We start from the raw sequence: 19,147 nt of genomic DNA, 5'->3' as shown, positions 1-19,147 counted from the left end.
ATTGTGCGAGAAATATCTTCTACACGATAACAGCACAAATCGCAATGAAGAAATGGACAATGATGGACACTATAAACTATATAATTACACCTTTAATAGGTACTTCACGGGACCACAGTTAAAGTATGAGTAACATTTATCAATTAGTAGTAAAATATTTGTTTTATAATAATTCGTAGTAGATAGGTAATTGTTCATACTGTTAAGATAATTTATTATATTTATAAGGAAATTTAAGTTTTATCATAATGTATAGATAATCTAAATAACATTTAACAGAAAAACTTATAACTTAACTAGGTAAAATTATAAGTAGTAGTAAAATTGTTGTTTATTTATAATTTAATTGTAGAATTCAACATGAGATGTAAATTGTGAAATTTAGTACTTAACATGTTGGTTCTCATTGTTGTTATTCCACAATGTCTAAATGGCTTCATTAGTTAAATGTTAATTTATATTATAACCATGTCTAAAATGTTACACTATTGTTTCATATTCTGTATACTAAGCCCCTGTTTCACAATGTCTGGTTAGTCGCTACCTGTCGGATAAAATACATGCTATCACTGTCTAAAAAATAATAACAGAGAGTGACAGCATGTATTTTATCCGTCAGGTAGCCACTAACCAGACATTGTGAAACAGACCCTAAGACTAATAATAGGTACTTGTTTAGTGAAATAAAGTTTTTTTCTTTTAATTTATGTTATTATTTTATTTCCTACTCATATGATGAAGATAGTCTAATAAATATTTATAACCTATAATAATTAACCCTAGAGTAGTCGCGCCTTTTTTTGTGACGCGAGTGCTCGCGTGGCGGCATTTTGCCGCCCATATTAAAATGTATTTTTTGGACACCTAATAATTAAGAAAACTTATAAATGTATAAAATTTGAATAAAATGTATCATATGGTATTAGAAAAAGTAATATTTATAGTTTTTATATTATAATTGTTCATTATATGAGCTTAAACGATAGCTTTGGGAAAAATTCTGATCTTTTAGGTAAGCCTCTGTCTTAGGGCCACACAAAATCAACAAATCTCAAAATTATTAAAAAAAAATTACGTTATCGTCATCTACAGCATTTATTTCAGCAATACAGTCCTGAAACATGAACACATAGTGTTCGTTGCGCAGTAACTTTCTTCATGTATTGCACCCTTTTTGATCTGCTATTTTTCTTATATGGACATAGTTATAGGCATGTACCCTCTCTTCTTTAGGGTGTTTTTTGTACAAAACGGGAGACTTCTACCACCGGACCAATAAAAAATACTTATGTACTGTCCGTATGTAAGATTTAATTTTTATTGTTATACGTGGTGTAGTTATGGGCAGAGCTATTTTTTCCAGGTAAATTCATCGTAAAATTAACTCGTTAGTAAATTAACAAAGTTATATCGTAAATCAAATGTAAACTGAAATAGATACATACCTACATTATATTTACATCAATATTACCAAAAAATACTGAAAAATCAACAATATTTCATAGCAATTGTAAAAAAAATTACTTTAATTTTACTGACGCGAGTGCTCGCGCTGTGAGCGTTTTGCCGCCCCGTGCGACACACTCTCTTCAATTCTCTCTTCCTGCTGTAACCTGTGCACTGAATTTCTCCAAATTTACGTAACATGTAGGAGAAGACCGAAAGGGCAGCTACATAGGCGCTGGATCTTGAGGAGTGCATAGTTCACAAAATAATAAACATTCTTTGCTGAGGGCGGCAAAATGCTCATAGCGCGAGCACTCTAGGGTTAACAATCAAAACAAAAACTCAAAAGTTAGTGCTCACAGGATTCGAACCCTGGACCCACTTAATGGAAGCCTATTAGCTTAACGATTAGACCGAACCGTCATATAGCAAGGTGGGTTAAAATTACATTCAGTTCGTATCACACAATGGTTGTATAATGAAATAAAGATTCTTTTCTTTTAATTTATGTTATTATTTTATTTCCTGCTCATATGATGAAGATAGTCTAATATATTCTATAATAATTATCAAACAAAACATAAAACTATGTTTTAAAAGTTAGCGCTCACAGAGATTCGAACCCTCGACCCACCTATTGGAAGCCTATTAGCTTAACAATTAGACCACACCTTGACATAGTAAGGTGGGTGAAAAATGCATTCAGTTCGTATCACACAGTAGTGCCTAATTCAAGTGGTTAGCACTTAAATGTTGCTGACTGTACAGTAAACTAAAGCAGAGTTTGAAATTTCCAATAAGGCTCTTAGAAGTTCAGAATTTTGGAACGTTCGATCTTATTTTGAATATAGCAACGGTTAGGCTATATTTTTATTTGAGCAACGCAAACTGGAATACGCTCTGGTTTGGATTAAAATCACAAGCGTATACAATGCTCTGATACTATAAAATTTATGTATCTGAGATTCTTTCTCAAGTCAAAGCGGTGTTTTTATTTCCTTCCTTTAACCCTAGTTGTATCAGCAATCACCGCCGTCTCCGCCACCGCTCCGTGCAATATGAAGAGGCTCTCACGGTAATTGCGACTACTTACGTAATAAACTAATAAGCCCAATGAATTGGAAGTATACTACAGCTAATAGTATAATGCTCGTATAACCCAGTTACAAAGCACATTAGAGTAGACTAACTTAATGCATATTGAGTTGAGTTTGTGGAATTGTAAAGTATATACTTTACACTATGTACATTGTACAAATGTAGAATATAATAGGGCCAATGGTTCTGTCCAAATCTTGTGTTATGTACAATTTACACGTATAATAGTGAGAACCTTGGTATTTACGGACAAATAATTCAACTTAAACCTCGTAGCAGATTTGTCTCTTTGATCGAAGGTATTATTTTCACATTTGTAATTTGTCACTCGCCGGACACATGAAACCCGGATAAAATCCGGCCAGTTAGATCAGGCGAGCGATTGCAATCTGCCGCGCGGGCGGGGGCTACTGCATACTGTGCTGAACACCATCACCGATGCCAGGCTTCATATCATTCATTCATATCCCTTATGGTGTGAAGGGATACAGATCTGATGAACTAACAAACCGTCAAACCGCCGTAGATTGCCGAGACCCGAGACACATGCATTGACGGACAGAAAGTCAGGCGAATTGATAACAATCTGGTGCTAGGTAGGTATTATCGTTTTGCATTTTGAGGTATAGCATCATAAAAAGGACTAAAAAGCTTGGAGTCTAGTGTCCGCCATGGCATTCAACTATTTAATCCAGTACGTAGGAAGATTGATCCGAGCGGATTCCGCACTAACGTGCCAGCGCCGCGCTAGTGCCTGCGGGGTCACTCTTGCTTGACAAACTAACGAACGAGAGCTGTCATGCAATCATTACATTTGATGCAACAAGATAGAGTCATGGTTAGCGTAGCAGAGCTTCTAAATTTCGTTTTTCGTAAGCTAGAGAGCCCCCTGTGCCGGCTCGTGTCGGATCGCGATTGATTCATTACGGAGCTGTCAGCGAGCGCATTCCGGGAGCGACACGACCCGCGCCCGACACGACACGCGGTAATGGCCGCTTAGCCAGGACATTACTAGGGTTGGAAGCTAAGCTTTTTGCCTAGAGTTATATATGTATGTATAACTGTATAAACACGTAGAGGCTGGAAATATCTATTTGTAGAATGAACATACAAATATAATGCATCAAAACAAGCTTTTTAAAAGAGCTTTTTAACGACCATTCTATTGCATTTTTCAGTGTACAGACAACAGACAATATAATTAAGTTAGAGTTTACTCATAATACATTGCATGAACTTTAAAACTAAACAAAATCTATTGTTGCTAGCGCCGCATCTTATTATCCTCAGCCTCCGGATCACGAAGCGACTAAACTCCCCGATGAGGAGCTCCAATCTCAACTTCGTGATCCGCCGAGTGGCGCGGATCACTGCTCGGGGATTACCCTTCACTAACAACACTAACTTCAGTTTTAACTTTTGGACATCGATCATGTAAGAACATTTAATTGGTAGCAATAAAAGTAAAGTAAAACTATTTTTATGATTTACATGCGACACGTACGATTTTGAAATAAGTACCTAATATTGAATCAGAGTTTGAAGTTCAGGTTTTGATTTAGAACCTAAGTAAGTATACCTAATTAATTGATGATATTATAGGTAAATAGCCGTTACATTCAGAAATGTATCGTTTACTTGATACATGAATACAATTGAAGTAATGTATTGTTAAACTTTGAATAGATCTCCGCAGTTCAATCGCATTGTCCCAAATGTGTCTCAATCGCTTGTTGTGGAGTTTGTGGACCCGAGTGGGTCTAGTACGAGACTGCGACAACGGGACACCGCCGATACCCATTCATCAATAGTTACATTGTATACACAACCCCTCTATGTCTATTCTTAGCTATTTCTGTTCTGCTTTGCCCAAACAGTTTTCCCGTGGGATGAAGCTTGTAACTCTCCAGAGTCTCAAACCATTCAACCATTAAAATTCTAATCAGAAAAACATATCACAATTACATAATATTATTAATAAATATATCGATACACAGTCGCATTTGCAATATTACGTAGGGATTAAATACATGACTACTGTGTGTTTGTCAGAATCCATTCCAATCAAAGATAAAATCAGTGCACCCACTCCACATCTAGATATACCATACAATAGTTAGTATTCTATACAGACTTGTATTTACACACGTTCTGAAGATAACTTTGTTCGGAGACAATAGATAGATCTTCAATGTGCCAGCTGCGGGTAGATTCAACGCTGCTCTACTATTCTTTGCTAAAAATACAATACAGATTTTGTTATTAGAAGAACATAAATTTAAGTCATGGCTATGATTTTTTTTTCTGAAATACCCACAGTTGAAAGTTTTCGACCGAAGAAAATAAATTACACGGTAAAGCTCACACAAATTATTTATTTAGCGCTCAGAAAGTTTCCACAAACATAAGATAAGAAATTGAATCTATCATTTAGACTGAAGATAGATAAAGTAAGAAATGCCCTTCTGAAATTGAATTCATCTCAAAATATCCGCTTCGCCGAACCCCGCCAGTTCGCCGACACGCCGACACCGCGAGTTACGCCAACAGAACTGCGGTGTTATTATTATATTAGCTGAATCGAGTTACTATTCTGTAGAATTACCTCAGATGTTTCCTGCTCCTGTTTCCTTCTTTTACTACTTTCTTCTACATGTGGGTTTGTACCTACATCACTAATTTTATCACGACCACATCGCATATTGGCATGGTGTTGACATAAAGCCGTGTGCTGTTCTGTAGACTCATTGTGTATGATGAGAAGTCAAATTCATAAATTTTAGAAGACTAAATACAGTTTTCGTTAAATAAATTCACTTTTACCCGATTTATTAAAAAAAAACATGGATGAATAATTATTAGGTAACAATAAATTTAACCCGCCAGTGGTGACGTGAATTTGACTTACATCGTTGGTGACGCCGGTCTCACGCACCGGGATTTTCAAACTTATTTTTTTTACTTAATTAACTACACATGCTACTTAAAATTAGTTTAATTTTAAAGATAAGTATTTGTTTGACAATAAAACAAAGCATTATCATAAATCACGGCTCGTTTATTAGTCCTTTTACCATGGTACTTAGAACACTTAATATTTACATAATTTTTCACCTACAATCTTAAAAATTAAAAAAATACAACAATGATGTAATTTTTTATAACTAAGTCCACCTTTTATAGTTTTATAACACTACGAACTTCCTAAGATAAAACAAAAATTTATATACTTCTACCAAAAAAATAATAATAATAATACACTAAAAGTCATTGTTTCTCCACAGCCAAACAGTCTCTGCAAGACGGCACTTACATGGTCGTAACACATATATTTCTTACATTTTGCGACAAATATATAAAATTTTTCTGTTATTTTCGCTATCCACATTCATAACATTGACAATTTTTTGAAGGTCCAGCTATCTCCGTCGTCATTTTCAAGGACATGCTGAAACTAGCTGATATTACTGTAAAAACTTATTGAAATCTATTAAGTACTTATATTTGTATAAATACCTACAACTATCTATTAAAAATAGTTCAATCATGAAATTTACAATCACAAAACAAAAATACAGTCAAGAAAAATAAAAAAAAATATGAAAAATTTAAAAAAACATCTTTAAATTTGACTTACATAGTCGGTGACCCCGGTCTCACGCACCGGGTTGGCGCCAAAACTCCGAAACCTGCGCAGGAGTCACCGTCGCGGGGTGGACTGACGATGGGGGATGGGAAATGAGGCAGCTACCCGAAATCACAACAAAAATCGATGGCTAGTGAGAAAGTTATTCGACTTTTTCGAACCACCCGGTCTCACAGACATATACGTCACCACTGGCGGGTTAAAAGCCAGGTTTTATGTAGCTATGTATACGGGAATAAGTGGCCACTTGCAATTGGAAAACAGTGCAGTCTAATTATTTTTCCGTAGAATTTTCAGTTTTATTTACATTTTATTTTCATGTATACAGTATACCCCTTATCACTACTTCAGTAGAAAGTAAATAGTCAGAATTAAGGAAAATTCAATACTGTAGTGTATGTTAGTTAGTTACTATGCAGAACTACACACATACATTTAAGAACTTTCTCCCAGTGAAGAAGCTTAATTTGAACCGTCTGTTGAAGTAATGCTCGGTATTGATATGAGATTTCCGTCTCCGTCGAGATATAAGCTTCAAATATCCGCCCGGCGACGGCGGCGACGGCGGCGGCGGCGGCGCGAGGCGCGTAGTGGCACTCGACTTAAATTGAATTTTGAGTGAATTCCACAACCGGTCCGATTGAGTTTCAATTAAATAAACGGGATCGTGTTCGGTTACATTAGACGTGTACGGACGAAAATTTGATTTTTCCCAACGGGTCTGGCTCCTCCAAATCAATTTGGAAAGGCAAACCAAAACTAATTCGCTTGTTTTATGAACTTTGAGAGGCTTCCTTATCCTTTTTGGAATATTGAATTTCCTACGTCGGGTCACACACACACACGCTCACATACAATACATATGTACACACGCACAGACTGTCACGGGTTCTTGCGAGGTTTAAGAGATCACCCATGCCTTACACACGCTTAGGACTACAACAATCAAATTAACATCGAAGACTGAGAAAATAATTCCAATCACGAGATCTTCAAAATGAGTGTTTTTTTTATGGTTATTATGAAGTATACTAAAACTTGTAGTATTATATCAAGAATCAAAATCTTTCTTTGGACTGAAAAAAGTATAATATTTATATTGACCACGATTTGTTTTTAGACTGCCTCACACCTTGGAATACTATTGTCTTGGACGGTGCTATCGCCGGCATTTCAATCATTTACTCTCGCTAATGAGCCGACAGAGCCGCGAACATCCGCCCATTGTCAGTTATCAGCGGGGGCGTGATGCCATCATCGTGTCCTATTTGTATTAAATCTGGTAATAGGATTACTATTGTATTATCTATATTGATCGTATTGTTTTAAGCTGGTTCATCTGTTCAGTATTACTGCAAGGTTTTTGAACGAAAGTACTTTTTGTCGAAAGTTATTATAAGTACTTACCCTTTGCTTAATTATTTAGGTGTACTTACTCAATTTGTTTCTAAATTTCAGACTTAAAACTAAACTGAAAAGAAAGCTAATGTGCTTAAGTTCTTACGGAACTTAGTTTTAATCAACTTAAAAGTTGTAACGTTAAAAGACTTAAGAATTTTAAACTTGGCTTTTACTTGCATTTAAGTTGCGCCGTTGCGTGGCGGGCCGGCGGCCCTCGTCTGGCTGGGTCATTGCATTAGCAATTATAAAGGGATTTTTGCTGTAAGTTCCTTGCTTTTTCTCCGTCTCTCGAGTCTAGGCACTTAAATTAAAACCTAGCGCCCCTTGTGTTGAGTTTTAAATTTCAAAATGCGGTGAAGTTATAACAATTGATATAAACATCTCTATTAGGTAGCTATTAACTACCGAGCCCATTTTAGTCTTACAGCTCCAAAAACTCAAGCTACACACCCAGCCACACAATTCTAGAACTCACCAATATGTTTGCTCTCATTGAACGCCTCAGGGATCTTCCTAGTGAGCACGGCGTAGATGGTGCACACGACGATGAGCACGATGGGGTAGAAGAAGGCGATCATGTAGCTGGCGTCCACGTAGGAGTCACAGACCAGCATGTTGTCCTCCCTGGTCGGGTGGTGCCACATGGCGCGCGCCGGGGACACCACCTGCCACACCACCACGATCAGCACCTGGGGGGTATAGACTAAGTTACTGAAGTGGTTTTAGTGGATGAGGTGATTGGTTGACTGGAGATGGGAAGGGGTGTGTATGGTCAATTTCTCACTGTCATAGCTGTACTGCTGCTGACGTTGTCGCTAATCGTACACGAGCTTTTGCCATTGCGTAAACGGTAGTTGGATTGTACAACCTACCTTATAGAGTAAGAGTTCTCTATCTATCTGATTACATACCTACCTTCTTCTAATTCTTATTCTTATACTTATTTTCAAAATAATAGTGGAAAAATATAAAAGTGCCAATATTTAATTGTTTAGCTACATTATTATTCTTTAAATCTGTGTCCACGAGCATGAAAGATAAACATCACTTTTTATATAACAATACCAAAGTAATTTTAGTTACACAAGCGGAATGTTGTTGAAAAGAGATCGATTCGAGACGGAAATTGTTTCGTATTGCTTGTGATATCAGTGTGTGATCGGATTGAGGAAATACCTCCGCGTAACACAATGAAGCTGCAAAACAAAAATAACGTTCACAAAAAGAATAGAAACAAGATATTGCACAACAATACGTAAATTTATTAGCTTTCACAAAAGTATAGTTGTCATCTATGTTGAACAAAGCTGCTTTGTTTGTTCAGATTCAGGTTATCCATACGTTGATACATATTATTATGGTATTCGTTGATCCAGCGTTCTGGATAACGTTAATCAGTTAAAAAGATTTTGGAAAATAAAAAAGTGTTACTCGGTTTACCACACACCATTGGGTATATTCAGGGACGTCGCGAGAGATATCCCTGGGTCAAGCATTGGGCTGCAATAAGAAGGCCACACATAAGAGGGAAATATTTCCTATTTACGTGGAAAGACATTAATGTAGTAGGTAGGTAAGTGTGTGGAAGTTGCTGTAGGGAAAGTAGGTACTTGTATAGAGATAAAAGTCTACCTGTACTGTACAGAGCTGAGACTTTACCTATACAGAGCCGAGAGTGTACCTGTACAGAGCTCACGCTCTCGGTGTACCTGTATAGAGACGAGCGCGGCACAGATGGCGAGCTGCGAGGTGGGCGAGATGAGCGCGGGCCGCTTGGCGGAGCGCGCGCTCGCGGTGAAGATACGAGCGATGCGGTTGGTCTTGGTGAGGAGTGCCGCGTAGACTACAGTGAAGCAGAAGCCTGTGCCGAACCTGCGGGGGAATGTTATAGTTGTGGTAGGTGTAACAAAATGTCATCATCATCATCATCATCCTATAGCAGTCCACTGCTGAACGTAGGCCTCTCCCCAAGGATGCCACTGGATGCGATCTTTATCTTTCCTTTAAAATGTGTTATCTACAAATACAACATATTATTATTAATATTGACCAAATTTAAAAACTACCTTTTATGTCAGCAGTAGTGATTCAGTACTAATTAATTTTAGAGCGTAAAGTAGTTGGCGGTAATCAGAACTGACTGACTACCCCTTCTAGGAATGCATGAGGTGAACATGTGAATATCTTATTACACAATTTGGTATCTACATAACAATAATATAATTATGGAACAGAGATTTGCACTTAATGTCAGTGTGTTAACTCGGCTCTAGTACATAATTACACGAGACTTCACTGCACTATCACAGCTATTAATTAGTCTTGATTATGCATGTTTAATTTTGATGGTAGCACGTGTAAGTGCCATCGGTACCTTTGCTTTGTTTTGTTCATGTAAAATTAAGGGATAACAACTTTGCACATCCGCTGTCGTTTTTATAATCCCAAATATAAGTATACTTTACTTGTTCTAAATAAAATTTTGTTCTTTGTGTTTTTACAATGTATAAAAAATAAATTAAGAGCAACGAATTGCACTTTTAATTATCTATCTGCCGCTCAGTCCCGCTGTACTGTGCAGTATCGTATTCCAGATAACAGATTGTGGTAGCTAAACTGTCTTCAGATAAATGCTCTCTGTAAATTACTTTGAAACTATCGCAGAAGAAGATTTCGCTCACCACCATTCGCAATTTAATGTTCGGATACTTTTATATTTTCCTTTTCAGAGGGGTTCTTTTTGCATTTCGCGGCAGCACGGGCTGTGAGATATTAAAGCTGTTGTAGTTGTACTCTTTGAGATTTTTTACTCCAATCAACATTTACCGCAGTAAACTTTTCCTTTTCTGTTTTTGTAACAAGAATAATGCAGGTCGACTTTTTGCAAAGATTTGCGTTGAGATTTTTGAAGCACTCGGGTGATGTTCATTCTGTCATAAGCTTTGCATTCGATCACTATTTAAGATTTGATATAAAATTGATCAAAATAGCATTTCGAAACATTGGGAATGCACTTTAAATACCTACTTTTAATCAATTATACCGCTTTATTTAATTCAGGCTGTCATTAATTTTGCCTGTTGCAGGCGTCAAGTGGGAAAGCCGAGGGGCCTATAGTACGTGCCACCACCTCGTTATCATAACTGCGGCATTTTGCACATTTAGCGTCTCGTGTGGGCCATTATGCGTGAAATATGAAGTTTGCTAAGCTCAGCTCCACTCAGAATAGATGAAAAGGTCCATAGTTCACCGCAATGCTTTACACAAGCGCACTCGATCGCGGTCCCATTCCGTCTATTGGAATTCCACAGACATTCTATAACATAACTTGTGCATAATCTTTTGTTTCAATATGACGCTTGGAATTGCCAATATGCGCGCTGCGGTCGGAAAATTTGAAAACGCTTCTGTCCCATTAGTTTTTATGAGACAGCAGTGCAGACCAATATTTTCCAATATTATATGAGTTCCGAACCAACGGACTTTAGGATGACAGTATTATCCTACTAATATTATAAGGGCCAAATTTTGAGAGTATGTATGTGTCTATGTTTGTTACTTCTTCACGTCCACACGGCTGAACTGATTTTAATGAAATTGGGTATATAGTTAGCTGAAACCCTGGGGTAACCCATAGGCTACTTTTTGTCGCGGAATTCCCACGGGAAAACTTTTAAGGCGAAGCGAAGCTCACGGGTACAGCTAGTATATTATTGAGGTAAATAAACCCGTGTGATATTGAAATTAACACTGAAAAGGCTTGGTAGCCTTATGATCGGATCGCTGGTAGTAGAAGCAATGTTTATTGGTATATTACAAAGGTTATTAACAAGAAAGAAATCTTAATACCGAGATATAGGCTGAAGGATAGTGACATATATGTAAATACGTAAATACTACTTGATAACTGAACAAACACAACCAGTCACTTGCTAAGCACGCAGAGTATGACCCACGTACCTCTGCAAGGAGCACAGCAGATCCGTAGGTCTGAAGACGAGCGCAAAGGTGACGAGGTAGCACATGAGTATCCCCGCCAGCAGCACGTAGGACAGCTCCCGCCCGCTCGCCATCACCACCGGCGTGGCCGAGTGCCGCGCCCACACGTAGCACACCAGCCTGCCGGAAGGGGACAGTTTAGGGGTGATACCGAGACATATAATATATAGACTAGGCCTAAAACCCTCCCTTCCTTCATTGGAAGGAGACACATATCTAAATACCTGCCTCTGGAAAGTGCAGTATTCAATTCAACCCAGTTTCCACTCTGGGGTAATTTTTTCTTTGTTTAGCGTCTAGATAAACTAGAGTTTGTCAGTTGTTACCGTTGTAAAATAATCAGTCAGTCACTACTTTCTTGAGTATGATTGAGCTGGAAAATTTATGTAAGACAGAATTGATATGTCACTCGTGAACCCCTAGAACAAGTTTTCCCAACCCTTCAATGAGATCGACTGCAGCAGACACTTCTCCCCTCTTCACTATCATCCTCCCTACACCTATCCAGCTGATACGTACGCAGTGATGAGTATCCCCAGCGAGGAGAAGGCCATGGCGCCGATGGCCCAGGCGGAGTCGGCGCGCAGGTAGGCGGCCGGGATGCGCCGACACTCGGTCCGCGTGGGGTCGGGCAGCGAGCCGCGCGCGCACTCCACGCATGCTGTCTCCACGAGCGGGGAGCGGATCTGGTGGGAGAGAAGGAGATAATATTAACTTACAATAATTATACAGGGTGTTGCAAAAAGGGTATACTAAGCCGAAACCTACATGTGCAGCATGGTATATCTAAGCCTGAAACTGAAATCAGAATTTGAAAATTCGCGAAAAAAAATATTCATTTTCCATAGAAACTTTGTTGGTTACGTGACTTTTTACTATGGGAAAATTTAATTTTTTTTCGCGAATTTCCAAAATCTGATTTCAGATTCGGGCTTGAATATACCATGCTGCACATCAAGGTTTCGGCTTAGTATACCAATTTTGCAACACCCTGTATAATATATGATTATGTCGGGCAGTAGAACAAACAGAACTTATTTTGTAATGTGTGACAAAAGTTACCACAGTGTGTGAACAATACCTATAGGTACACAATACCTATACCTGACTGACTGAAAGTTTAGGCGATTAAAAGTTGAAAAACTCTGTTTACGAAAAAAGCTTATTTAGGTTTATTGGTTTTCTAGTTGTTATTAAATCAAAGGGAAAAAAATATGCTCAAACTTGACCATTCCTTCATCGTCATAATCGAGTTTGGTTGGTAGCATTTAAATTACTTCCGATGCACAGAAATATGAAGCTAGACCCGTCCGCCGTCCAGTCTATCAGGAGAATTTGAAAATATAGACCACAAAGTTGGAATGGGCAAAAAGTTTAAATTAGTTTTTCGGGAACAGAAGGGTGGCAAACGACATCTGATGAATAACAGCAAGTGTTTTGAAATTGCATGTCAGTTCAAGTTTTTGATAATGCGATATTTTTCGTTGCATTTCTCTTTGGCCATAGCAACTCATACACAGACGCAACTAGAGAAATATTTAATAAATTATGGTAGAAATATAAATATGGTAGATAAGAAACAAAAGGTTATTAATTATGTGTAAGTACTCGTATATTATATACTAAGCCAAAGAAAGTAGCGTTACTTGTGTGTAATACATAAGCCACTTTTATCTCGAAACTTTTTCAACTTTACTACCCTTGATTTCTCTTTGAATTAGTGGCCTTCACTCCACGCTCAACAATCCAAAAGAGGTGGAAACTTTTACAACGTATTTTGCTTTAGCTTAAACCTAGTACCTATGCAAATTAGTTTAGTTTACCTAAAGAAAATAAAATAAACAAATGACTAAGATTCTGACCTCGTAGAGGTTGAAGCTGCTTCCAGTAACAAGATCACATCTTTGATTCCTTTGCTACAGGTCCTATTTATTATTGTAACCTGGACTCTATCATGTAGTGCATACGGTGGTACCTCGTACTGCGTGCAGTTGAAGCAGTGCCAGCAGCAGCTCTCCCCCTCCACGTACTGCTTGGCCTGCCCCAGCTCGCACTCCGCGCTGCACACCGACTCCGGCGGGCGGGGCTCCTCCCATTTAAACTGGATCTCTGAGGGAACGAGTCAATTATTGGAACTAATTGTAAAAATATTTAGATAATAATACGAGAATGCTGCACATGTAAAACCTAAAAATATTCTTGATCATCATCATAATTAGCTCTCCACAATACTCTTTCTCGGTGTAGAAGAAAGCTTTGACTCTGGCTAATATACAGTAGGAAAACATTATTTGTTTTGTGAAATTAAACTTTAGTTTCGTGGCCATCTTTCAACTAAAAAAATTAGTACCTACGTTGTTGTCTATGCATATATTGTCGGTGTATAAGCTGAGTAAAACTTAAGTAATTTATTGAGTAATGGTTTTTACGGCAGCGTTGAAACTAATTCCATAGAATATTCACAACTTTTTCCATATTTTTTTAAACCACGCGCCATCTAGACTTTGTGCAGCCTAAAATTTTACGAGGTTTTGTAATTTTAGTAAAAGCCGCTCTGTTTTTTGCAGTAAATACATTATTAAGTCGAGTTTGGGGGCGCAGGTGCGAGCTCGCTACTGCATCGTTAACGAGGCGACTGAAAAAAGTTTTTCGTTTCGAATTTGTTGTTGGCCGCGAGCCAGCGAGGCTAGCTGCTTCTGCCACTTGCGTCTTGTTCCCTGATGGGGCCACTATTGGTTAACCATTTCTGTCGCTGATTTTTATTCAAATGTTTCCTATGTGGTGAATATTAAAGTTTTCAGTTGCTCTGAACACAAAATTAATTAAAAAATTGATATTTACGAAGTTTATTTCTAATATTGCTTGATTATTATTAACTTATTATATTGGTGACCAAATTTTATAAATTTACTCTAATATTATCTAAATTTTATTTTATTTTTACTTTTACATGATAAATTGATGATGAAAGTTGCAAGATTCACGACATATCGCTGGAAGCAAGGTCCAGAGTCAGTGCACTAGACATACGCGTTCAGCTAAATAATAAATGACCTACGAGGAGCTGTATGATAAATGGACGAAAGACGCTCCCATCCAGATAAGAATGAAAACAATATATTTCGGCGTTGGACATCTCACCGCCCTGGGGTTTGCTCTTATCAGAATATACTAATAGTTTCCGCTATTGTCGTTTGTTTCAAAACAGCGAATACTGAATTCTTTGAACTCAAATTATGGCAACGGACTATCCGAAATTCATTTGTTATTGGCAATAAACTTTCTTTCCTCAAATCGTCATGACGCTAGAAGTTTAGTAGGTATTTATTAGCAGCGTACCCACCAGTCACACGCTTTGCCGAAGTATGCCTCGGGGTACCCTAGAGCGTGGTCCAATGCTTGGTGCCCAAGGGTAAGTCCATACAAACCGAGCATTGATTAATTCATTAGAAGCCCCGAGGCATACCCCTCCAAGGCGTTCGGCTGGCGGGGACGTAGATATTAACATGTTGTTTCTCACCATCCAAGTCGAGCTGCAGTTCGCCGTCGAGGTAGCGGCCGACGCGCAGCCAGCGGAACACGCCGCGCGACACCTGCTTGAAGTGCAGGATGTTGTACCGCGCCGGCCCGTCGCCGTTACTGTCGAAGTGGAACTCGTCGCCCGTCAGACCTGCAGTGCGAGAGGGACAGCTATATGAGCACACTGTCTGCTTGAAGTGCAGGATGTTGTACCGCGCCGGCCCGTCGCCGTTACTGTCGAAGTGGAACTCGTCGCCCGTCAGACCTGCAGTGCGAGAGGGACAGCTATATGAGCACACTGTCTGCTTGAAGTGCAGGATGTTGTACCGCGCCGGCCCGTCGCCGTTACTGTCGAAGTGGAACTCGTCGCCCGTCAGACCTGCAGTGCGAGAGGGACAGCTATATGAGCACACTGTCTGCTTGAAGTGCAGGATGTTGTACCGCGCCGGCCCGTCGCCGTTACTGTCGAAGTGGAACTCGTCGCCCGTCAGACCTGCAGTGCGAGAGGGACAGCTATATGAGCACACTGTCTGCTTGAAGTGCAGGATGTTGTACCGCGCCGGCCCGTCGCCGTTACTGTCGAAGTGGAACTCGTCGCCCGTCAGACCTGCAGTGCGAGAGGGACAGCTATATGAGCACACTGTCTGCTTGAAGTGCAGGATGTTGTACCGCGCCGGCCCGTCGCCGTTACTGTCGAAGTGGAACTCGTCGCCCGTCAGACCTGCAGTGCGAGAGGGACAGCTATATGAGCACACTGTCTGCTTGAAGTGCAGGATGTTGTACCGCGCCGGCCCGTCGCCGTTACTGTCGAAGTGGAACTCGTCGCCCGTCAGACCTGCAGTGCGAGAGGGACAGCTATATGAGCACACTGTCTGCTTGAAGTGCAGGATGTTGTACCGCGCCGGCCCGTCGCCGTTACTGTCGAAGTGGAACTCGTCGCCCGTCAGACCTGCAGTGCGAGAGGGACAGCTATATGAGCACACTGTCTGCTTAATGTGCAGGATGGTGTTACTCACTGGTCTAGGTCCAAAAGCATACTGAGATAATCCGTCGTTGCTGAGCTATCTCACCTCAGTACTGGAACTTTTGCTGCAGCGGTCATAATAATTATCTGCTTCCCATTATTATGAATCAGGTAATATACCTATATTATATAACTGGGGTACACGAACAAGCTGTCATGCAATAAATCACTCAGTCCTTTGTCGTGTGGGGTGAATAAGAACACGACAGAGGATAGGGTACAATGGTGCGACATGACGAACAAAGCCACGCCTGAATACGGATAAAGCTATTCTGTTCTTTACGGTAGTGTTAGTTTTTGCATATAGATCACTCGAATGGAAACTTTGTGCACCCCTGAAGGTCTAAACCCCAATCCTTATCTAGGAACACTTCTCATCATAAGTTTTCACTGCAGGTAGCGCGATAGACAAATCTAGATGTCCTAAACGTAGATGCTCAAGGTTTCCTCTAAATCTTTTCCTCGATTTTTACCCATAAAATTCAAGAATAAGTAGTTCTTATATAACTAAACAGTACCTATATACATAACTGAAAAAAACCTACCTACATAAAGCGCGGCCTGTATCGTTGTAGCTAGGACATAAAGAAATGAGGCGTGGAGCGATGTTCGGAGTTCTGTACACAGTATTCAGCGGAATTGATGACAGCAACACGGGTAATCTCGGACTGATATTTTGGTGTTCGTTTTTATAACCGGGTTTAAAGTATGTTTATTCAACGTTTTTTCCAAAGTGAAGGTAAGTATGATAATAATATACCGCCCATTAGATAAAAACCAGTAGCTTTTTACTTAGTATAATCCTATACTATAAATATTTTGCAAAGTGGAATTTAAAATTCTAATTGATGTTAGCTACCCTGAGTTGGATCCCCTCGAACAATTAATTGCTAATTTGTTATTACTTGCGTATTAGCATAATATAAAGTGTACGTGTTGAATTTCAGATCCCCTTCCTTGAGATTCATCTTCTAGTTACAAACGGATTTCAGAGGAGCTGTGCCGATCCATTATTCAGGCATCTGTCATGTTCGCAGTATTCATGGGACGTTCTAATGGGTCACGGTGGAATTTACAACTCTGCCACACTTACACTGCACTCGACCCTAGACAGTAGACAAGGCAACCTTGATGAGTTATTATAGCGATACTTATTGAATTTTATCTGGATTATTAGAGTTGCAAAGTGTGTAGGTTTGTATTTATGTATCTGTTCCATTCTTTGTTTCTATAACAAATGTACAAACCTTCAATGCGTTTGTTTATAGCTAATTACTTACTTGAAAGGTTGCGAATTGCGAACTTTAAACGAGTTCACTGATTTTTTGGCAGGGTATTGGAATTATACGGTTTACACTTTTTCTCCAGCCGATACTACTCATGCGGACAAATCGTTCATTTTATTTCTCGCCGCACGTCAAAAAGTACTTCTTGGAACATGAATGTCGTTAGATAAGCCGACATGCGACAACCAGTCCTTCCTGAAGCAAAATACAACGCGTTTTATGTTCAACGATGGTATAAAGCCGTCTATTTTCGGCTGCGTAGCTCCGCACATGTATTTATATACTCCTTGAGCAGTCTGATAAATCACAGCCGATGCGAAACATATTCAATCTTGTGTCGTTGACGCGAAGGGAGTGAAAAAGGTGAATTATAACCCTCGTATATTATATTCGGTTCAGCTCATGACCTCGTGTCTGTATGGAGGCGGCCTCGACGGGAGCTCTGTAGCATCATTTTTTCATCAATCATTTTTTGATAGAGTTCAGATTTGCCAATAACTCAAAAAAAAATTCAAATTCAAAAATGTTTATTTGCGATAAATAGGAACATGCATACATTAACCGTGAATGGTGCCTCCTTTTAAGCAGAGCCTGTGACAGGAAGCACCGCTCTTCCTTAGCTAACAGTTAGTGCAAATAAGCAATTAATTGCTATTATAACAGCATTTGGGTAACTACATATAGTTATTACACTACGGGCAACAGTTTACAATAGTTTGCAACACATAACTATACTTAAAATTAAATCTAACATAATGAAATTTCAAATTTCGACAGTTTAGGTATTTATTACCTACTTTTTTTACAGCAGTTCGGTAAGTATAACGGTAAGTAATATTTTAAACCAAAGTAGGTACAGAAGAAAAATACTATAATTATAATTAAGTAAATCTAAGCAAATTTTGGTAGTTTTAGATAGAAGTAGGCAGGTATAAATATAAATAACTTATTCCGAGTAGTGACCGGACGAAAGTGTTGTAGCTGTATCACTACACGGTTCATCGAAGTGGTGTCGGTAGGTTCCGCCAATTCGTTGAGTGTTGAAATGTTTGCTGTATTTGTATGGCTTATCCGAGCTAAAGCGGAACTGGGAAGTACTTACTTGCAGCCGGCACGTGATTGCAATACAAGTGCGTCTTCCTCCACAGGGGATGGTCTTGCACTCGGCGCGTGTTCAACGCTGCTCTACACATGTACAATCTACATAATGGAGGGATCCATTGGCAATAACCCGGACTTTTATTTATCCTGGAATATCTGCAGTAAAGCAATGCGATTCAGCAGCTGTAACTGATTTCAAACGTGACTTACCTCGCCTCGCGCCGTTCTAAAAGTGGAAGCATCATAATACAACTCACAAGACTTTTATTTTTATTTTATTTAAAAACTTACGTACAATTTTATTCCTAAGCGTTATAATAATATTATACTTACCTCTAAATAGTACACTGAAAAAACAAAGATATATATCAAAATTACAGTCGATGATATACCGTTGATGTTTTGCTACGGGTTAAAAATGGTGTACTCGAGACCGTTCTGGTTGGCCTTAAGCAGGTCGTCCCGGTTGCAGGTGTTAGGAACAGGCTGTCCGGACACCTGCACTCAGGATAGCCTTCTCCGTTTACGCTACCAGGAGCTCAAAGGCCTGAAGTGAACGCTCTACATGCGAAAGACACCTGCAGTTAGGATGGCCTTACCCTTACTTACACGCTACCAGGAGCTCAA

General features: G+C 39.2%; 1 protein-coding gene across 1 annotated transcript in view; it reads right to left on the bottom strand.

The window, feature by feature from the left end:
• Positions 1-19,147, bottom strand: part of LOC105393477 (metabotropic glutamate receptor 2) — a 124,490-nt gene that overhangs the window by 9,368 nt on the left and 95,975 nt on the right. The window contains exons 9-14 of the mRNA XM_048622582.1: positions 15,111-16,058; positions 13,566-13,699; positions 12,110-12,276; positions 11,552-11,710; positions 9,301-9,463; positions 8,067-8,280 (exon numbers count right to left, since the gene is read on the bottom strand). Coding sequence (XP_048478539.1) covers positions 8,067-8,280; positions 9,301-9,463; positions 11,552-11,710; positions 12,110-12,276; positions 13,566-13,699; positions 15,111-16,058 — 1,785 coding nt within the window. The remainder of the gene's footprint in view (positions 1-8,066; positions 8,281-9,300; positions 9,464-11,551; positions 11,711-12,109; positions 12,277-13,565; positions 13,700-15,110; positions 16,059-19,147) is intronic.

The sequence above is a fragment of the Plutella xylostella genome, chromosome 8 (assembly GCF_932276165.1).
Source record: "Plutella xylostella chromosome 8, ilPluXylo3.1, whole genome shotgun sequence".
Classification (NCBI taxonomy): Eukaryota; Metazoa; Arthropoda; class Insecta; order Lepidoptera; family Plutellidae; genus Plutella; species Plutella xylostella.
Note: the sequence above shows the minus strand (reverse complement) of the source record. Positions and strands in the feature narration are given on the sequence as shown.